Source organism: Cebus imitator, unplaced genomic scaffold (genome assembly GCF_001604975.1).
Source record: "Cebus imitator isolate Cc_AM_T3 unplaced genomic scaffold, Cebus_imitator-1.0 Scaffold135, whole genome shotgun sequence".
Lineage (NCBI taxonomy): Eukaryota > Metazoa > Chordata > Mammalia > Primates > Cebidae > Cebus > Cebus imitator.
Window position 1 is genome coordinate 3,917,863 of NW_016107450.1, and position 7,330 is coordinate 3,925,192.

Consider the following 7,330-nt stretch of genomic DNA (forward strand, 5'->3'; position numbering starts at 1 on the left):
CTCAGGAGGCTGAGGCAGGAGAATTGCTTGAACCCCGGCGACGAGGTTGCAGTGAGCTGAGTGCCATTGCACTCCAGCCTGGGCGACAAGAGCAAAACTCTGCCTCAATAAAAAAGGAAATTTCAAAGGGTAGTTTACAACATTCAAATATTACTTCAAATAGTTTCATGTCCTCCAGACTACATATTCCAAAATGAAGCCGGGAGTGGTGGCTCACACCTGTAATCCCAGCACTTTAGGAGTCTGGGGCAGGCAGATCGCTCGAAGCTAGGATTTCGAGACCCACCTGGCCAACATGGTGAAACCCTGTCTCTACTAAAAATACAAAAATTAGCTGGGTGTGGTGGCGCACGCCTTTCGTCCCAGCTACAAGAGAATCAATTAAACCTGGGAGGAGAAGGTTGCATAGAGCCGAGATCTTGCCACTGCACTCCAGCCTGGGTGACAGAGTGAGATTCCATCTCAAAAAAAAAAAAAAAAAAAAAAATTGTACTACTCATAATACATTATATTAATGTTCTCAAAGTGGGGTCCCTGGACCAGCAACATCCACATCACTTGGGAATTTGTTAGAAATGAAAATTATCCTGTCCCTCTCTAGCTCTCTTGAATCAGAAACTCTGAGGGCGGGGTCTATCATTCTGTTTTGATAAGTACTACAGGAGATTCAGATGCTACTCAAAAGTTTGAGAACCACCAAAGTTAGTGCTAACGTATGAATGAAGAAGCACCACTCAAATTCAAATTTTCATACTGTTAGACAAAAAAGATTAAACTTAAATTTTTTTTCTCACTATTAAAGTTCCCCATCACAGAACTTTTAGAATATATAGAAATTTAAAAACAACAGATGGAGGAAAAAAATCTTAAACTTTCATTTAGTCATAGACTACTTGGTTTCCTCTTGTTACAGCCTCCACCCCCCAAATTATCCCCCACCTAAATTGTCCATTTTTTTTTTTTTTAAGGTGTAATGTCTCTCAGAGTTTTTAAGTTCTGTTCGTGGCAGCTTTCCAAAATCTTTCTCTAAAGTATCAGGAGGACATTATGTCAGTAAGAGCACAGATCTGAAATCTGGCAAACATCCATTTCATTCCGACTCAGTCACTTAGTGACTAAAGTCAGTGTGTTTCAGCGTCTTTGAGCCTTGCTCCTTATCTGTAAACCCAAATCCTACCAGGGCTAACAGCGATTATGTCAGGAAAGCACTGATTCCAACGTCAGGCGCCGCTGGCACTTTGCGAGGACCGAGAAACCGCAGCAAAGGATGCGGAAATGAGTAGGTGAAGCACCTGATTGCCTAAACCAGTCGCTTCTTTCCTCCATCACTCAAAGATCAACCTTAACTCCCTCCAAGGATTCGTGGGGAAAATTCGCCCCGAGGGACCGGGGACACGCATATTTTAAAAAGGTCTCCCAATGTGATTCCACGGGCTCACAGGGAAAAAAACACGTGAAGTGACGGAACGGGCCGTTATCCTCTGCGAGGTCCCTTTAAGAACCTCGCTCTGTTGCCTTTCTCCCGCCCGCTCCTGGGCGGAGGCGGAAGCGGAAGTGGCGAAGGAAGTGCCTGTCTCCAAGATGGCGGCCGCCTGGCCCTCCGGTTCGTGTGCTCCGGAGGCCGTGACTGTCAGACTCTTCAGTGTCCTGTGGTTCATCTCAGTCACCACAGGACCCTGGGGGGCTGTTGCCACCTCTGCCGGGGGCGAGGAGTCGCTTAAGTGCGAGGACCTCAAAGTGGGACAATATCCTCTGTGGGGAACACCCCCCATGGAGGCGAGGTAGAGTTGGGGTCGCAGGTGGGTCGCTGCTCTCAGCACGGGCTAGGGCTGTAGTGAATGAAAACGGTAACTTGCTCTGTGGCTTCTGAAGACCGAGAGATCCCTGAAGGTGAACAGAGTTGTGGAGATGGAAGGGCCAGAGGCCAACCTTTGTGATTTCTTTATGATTTTACTAGTCACTGGCGCTTCCTCTTCGATCCAGTTTTTTTTCTTTTTTACCGGTGTGCTTATTTGTTCAATAAAACATGTAGATGAAGTATGCCAGGCCCCATTCTAGACACAAGTAATACAAGGATTGATAGTCTCTACCTTGGAAATGTTTGCCAACTCTTCCCAGGGGGAAGACAAGTAATTAGCAACAATCTAGCCAATATGTGTTGCCCATTTATCGTTAACTTCATTTGTATTATCTCATGTCATCTTCAAACTTCATGAGATGCTAGACTGCCAGTGCACAGGTTTCTGTTTTCTTTTTCTTTTTTTGAGACAGGGTCTCACTCTGTCACCGAGGCTGGGGTACAGTGCTGCCATCGCAACTCACTGCAACCTCCGTCTCCTGGGTTCAAGCAATTCTCCTGCCTCAGCCTCCATGAGTAGCTGGGACTACAGGCATGCACCACCACACCTGGCTAATTTTTGTGTTTTTATTTTGTTTTATTTTATTTTATTTTTTGAGATGGAGTTTTGCTCTTGTTGCCCAGGCTGGAGCCCAATGGCAGATCTTGGCTAACCATAACCTTCACTTCCCTGGTTCAAGTGATTCTCCTGCCTAAGCCTCCCGAATAGCTGGGATTCCAGGCATGAACCACCATGCCAGGCTAATTTTGTATTTTTAGTAGAGATGGGGTTTCTTCATGTTGGTCAGGTTGGTCTCGAACTCCTGACCTCAGGTGATCCGCTGGCCTCAGCCTCCCAAAGTGCTGGAATTACAGGCGTGAGCCGCTGTGCCCGGCTAGTTTTTGTATTTTTAGTAGAGACTGGGATTACGCCATGTTGGCCAGTCTGGCCTTGAACTCCTGGTCTCAAGCAATGTGCAGCCCCCTTGGCATGAGCTACTACCCCGGGCCTCAGTGGACAAATTTCTGTTGTGCTTTGTAACCTTTGGTGACTTATTCGAACTCTATTTTCTCATGAGTGAAAATGTTACTAACTATGGCACAAATTTAAAGGTTTATTGTAATGTTTATGTATTAGTATATTATTTGTAGAGGCAGACGTCTCATTATCTTGCCCAGGCTGTTCTTCCCAAAATCCTGGGCTCCAGTGATCCTCCTGCCTCAGGTATTATTTAGCAATACTAAAATATATTTGTACATATGCTTATTGACTTGGACAAACTAGCAGCCTCTATGTACATGTGAATATCAACATGAGTATATAATATGAATAGTAAAGGCATGATAATGTGTTGTGTTGGAATGTAGTCCATATTTCCTTAACTTTTTTTAACATATATTTGTAAAGATCCAAAAATAAATGAAGCTACGCAAGAACCAGTTAACTGTACAAACTACACAGCTCATGGTAAGACTTCCAGAAATGTGTCTTTAAAAATAATTTTAAAAACATTATTTCATAGGTTAATGTAGGATCATTAAAAGTAATTAATAGGCCGGGTGCGGTGGCTCATGCTTGTAATCCTAGCACTTTGGGAGCCCGAAGTGGGTGGATCACCTGAGGTCAGGAGTTCAAGACCAGCCTGGCCATCATGGTGAAACCCTATCTTAAAAAGTAAAAAAAAATAATAATAATAATAAAAATAAAGGTAATTAATAAATGCATTTTTTCCAAGTTATAACATTATTTAGTTTCTGGAGTAACTTAAAATTGGAGAACCAGCTAAGGGTTGTCAGTATTTGATTAAAAAAAGCATCTTCTGAAATGGTGAAATTTCACCATATAAACAGTAATAGGGCTGGGTATGGATGTTCTCAGATTCAGTTAGGCAAGTGTACTTATATTTTATATACTTTATTTTCCCTAAATGAATAAGCATATCATTCCCTCATATGGAAAGCCTTCCTTTTATTTTCCTTTAGCTCTCTACTTGCATCATCTGTGAATACTTACCTAATAGTTCTTGGCTAATACTGTAATACCTAGAAGTCCTTTACGCTTCCCAGCAATTTCATCACTTTTGTTTATATCAGTTTGGTAAATGCCATTTATATTACTGTGATTATATTACTTTGGTTTATATTTGATTTGTGGTGTGTGTTTGTGTGTGCGTATTTAACATTCAGTTGGCACCAAAATGATTTTGTATACGTTTATAAACTTGTTTATTAATAATTCTCAAGTGGATTCAACATTTTTTTCCAGAAGACACCTAACTGGAGGGCAGAAGGGCAGACTTCTTTTGGAGGAGAAATTCTTTTTAGTTGTATAATTTCCTTTGAAATCCTCATATCTACAAAAAACCCTCCAGGCTAGAAAAATGCTTTTTTTTTTTTTTTTTGAGATGGCTGGCTGCCTGCTTCCTAGTTTGAAGTGAGATGCTTGAGTTACAATAGTATTGACAGATTTCTAGCATCTTTCATATGAGTGATTGAAACAACTACTTGAGAACTCTATGTGTTAAGTCTGTTCTCTGTGTTCTGAAAGCTGCGACATAAAAGACTTCAGAGTGTAAAACAGGCAAATCAAAGCATATTTATAAGTTAACTACAAAGGGAAGGATTACTTACAAAGTTCCTTTTAATGGCTGGGTGCTGTGGCTTATACCTGTAATCCCAGCACTTTGGGTGGTTGAGGCAGGTAGATCACAAGGTCAGGAGTTCGAGACCAACCTGGCCAACTTGGTGAAACCCTGTTTCTACTAAATAGACAAAAATTAGCCAGGCGCAGTGGTGGGTGCCTGTAATCTTAGCTACTCGGGAGGCTGAGACGGGAGAATCACTTGAACCCAGGAGATAGAGGTTGCGGTGAGCTGAGATCACACCACTGCACTCCAGCCTGGGTGATGGAGCAAGAGTCCATCTCTGTCTCGAGAGGGAAAAAAAAAAGTTCTTTTAAATGTAATATATCTAAATAAAATAAATGTGTACATACTAAGCAATATCTCCTATATAAGGCATATATTATCTTACTACTTTTCTTTCCAGGACAAGGTCTCATCATGTCACCCAGGCTGGAGTGCAGTGGCGCCATCTCAGCTCACTGCAACTTCTGCCTCCCAGGATCAAATGATCATCCCACCTCAGCCTCTGGAGTAGCTGGGACTACAGGCATGCACCACCATGCCCAGCTAATTTTCTTTCTTCTTCTTCTTCTTCTTCTTCTTTTTTTTTTTTTCTATTTCTGATAGAGAAAAGGTTTCGCCATGTTGCTTAGGCTGGTCTCAAACTCCTGGGCTCAAGCAGTCTGCTTGCCTGGGCCTCCCAAAGTGCTGGGTTTATAGGGATGAGCCACCAGGACTGGCTTCCCGACCTTTTTTTGGTTGTTGTTAATTGTAGAGATGAGGGTCTCCCTATATTGCCCATCCTGGTCTTGAACTCCATAGGCTGAAGCAGGCCTCTTGCTTTGGTTTCCTAAAGTGGTGGGATGACAGGCATGAGCCATTGTGCCCAGCTAACTGCCTTTTTTAAAACACACAAAAGCTCATAGGTTAGCTGTGGTGAATCAATTCTACGTCCTGATCAGAGAAGGATATCAAAATAACTCTTGAAACATGCTTTTTGGTTCTAATATAGGAAAAAAATATTAAGAGTTGTGAAAAGTGTGAGTTAAGTGATCTCTCTCTTTTTCTAGCCAAAATTATTTTTCCTTTGTTTTTTTTTCACTGAGTATGTGAAGAACTATTGTGAAATTCTCAAACTATGTTTACTTTTTTTTTTTTTTTTGGAGACAGAGTCTTGCTCTGTTGCTCAGGTGGGAGTGCAGTGGTGTGATCTTAGCTCACTGCCACCTCTGCCTCCTGGGTTGAAATGATTCTCCTGCCTCTGCCTCCCAAGTAGCTGGGATTACAGGCATGCACCACCATGCCCAGCTAATTTTTGTATTTTTAGTAGAGATGGGGTTTCATCATGTTGGCCAGGGTGGCCTTGAAGTCCTGACCTCAGGTGATCCACCTGCCTCGCCCTCCTAAAGTGCTGGGATTACAGGTGTGAGCCACTGTGCCCAACTAATTTTCTTTTTCTTTTTTTTTGAGGCAGGATCTTGCTTTGTCACCCAGGCTAGACTGCAGTGGCACCGTCTTGGCTCACTGCAAACTCCACTTCCCAGGCTCAGGCGATCATCCTGCCTCAGCCTCCTGAGTAGCTGGGACTACAGGCACATGCCACTATGCCTGGCTAATTTTTTGTATTTTCTTTTTGGGGGTGGGTAGAGGTGGGGTGTTGCCATGTTACCCAGGCTGGTCTGGAACTTCTGGTCTCAAGTGATCTACGTGCCTTGGCTTTCCAAAGTGCTGGGATTACAGGCATGAGCCACCACACCTGGCTGTTAATTTTCATAAAGTAATGTTTGGGTAGGGATAAATGTGAGCAGTGTTTTACAGAGGGGATTTTGGAGCTAGTGAGTAAAAATTGGGACAAAAGGTGATGGAAATTCAGCAACGACAATAAATTGATGTGATCTTAAAATGGTTCCTGGTTAGCTCAATATCATTTAACAAGCACATTTTTTTGTTGAGAAAGTATTTATTTGTAATGAATAATTTAAAACTAATTTTACTTTAATTATTGAATTAAGACAATTTATATTAAAAAGTATTGTTTATTGATTGAGAATTTATTTATATTTATTTATTAAGAAATTATTATGTGGCAAGCATCTGCTAGGTGGTATAGGTGATATACAAAGGAAGACATAATCTTGGCCCTTAAGAAGTGTTCTGTCAGCCAAGTGAGGTGGCTCAGGCCTGTAATCCCAGCACTTTGGGAGACTGAGGCAGGCGGATCACCTGCGGTCGGGAGTTTGAGACCAGCCTGGACAACATGGTGAAATCCTGTCTCTACTGAAAATACAAAAATTAGCCAGTCATGGCGGCACACGCCTGTAGTCCCAGCTACTCAGGAGGCTGAGGCAGGAGACTCGTTTGAACCCGGGAGGCAGAGGATGCAGTGAGCTGAGATTGCACCACTGCCCTCCAGCCTGGGCGACAGAGCCAGACTCTGTCTAAAAAAATAAGTGTTCTGTCTAGGTTATATACACATATATCAGTCAGTGTTTTCAATTTTTCTATCACTGAAATGCAAAAAACATACTTAGGTTTTACCTCCAGAAAATTTTGTTATGGTCCTTTGACAGAAGTCTTCTTTATTTTCTTAAGTTTGTATTAAAATATAGTATATTGGCAGGGCACGGTGGCTCACGCCTATAATCCCAGCACTTTGGGAGGCTGAGGTGGGTGGATCACCTGAGGTCAGGAGTTGGAGACCAGCGTGACCAACATGGTGAAACCCTGTTTCTAAAATAAAAAAAATTGGGGCCGGGCGCAGTGGCTCAAGCCTGTAATCCCAGCACTTTGGGAGGCCGAGGCGGGTGGATCACGAGGTCAAGAGATCGAGACCATCCTGGTCAACATGGTGAAACCCCGTCTCTACTAA

At 42.8% G+C, this 7,330-nt stretch overlaps 1 protein-coding gene across 2 annotated transcripts in view; it reads left to right on the forward strand.

The window, feature by feature from the left end:
- The first annotated feature begins 1,282 nt into the window (after positions 1-1,282).
- The window catches only part of TM2D1 (TM2 domain containing 1), a 53,905-nt gene continuing 47,857 nt past the window's right edge, over positions 1,283-7,330 (forward strand). The window contains exons 1-2 of one of the 2 annotated variants that reach the window (XM_017541597.1): positions 1,283-1,745; positions 3,232-3,305. In XM_017541597.1, the coding sequence (XP_017397086.1) occupies positions 1,582-1,745; positions 3,232-3,305 (238 nt within the window). In that variant the 5' untranslated portion in view covers positions 1,283-1,581. The remainder of the gene's footprint in view (positions 1,746-3,231; positions 3,306-7,330) is intronic. The other variant, XM_037743135.1, reaches the window with a different exon arrangement.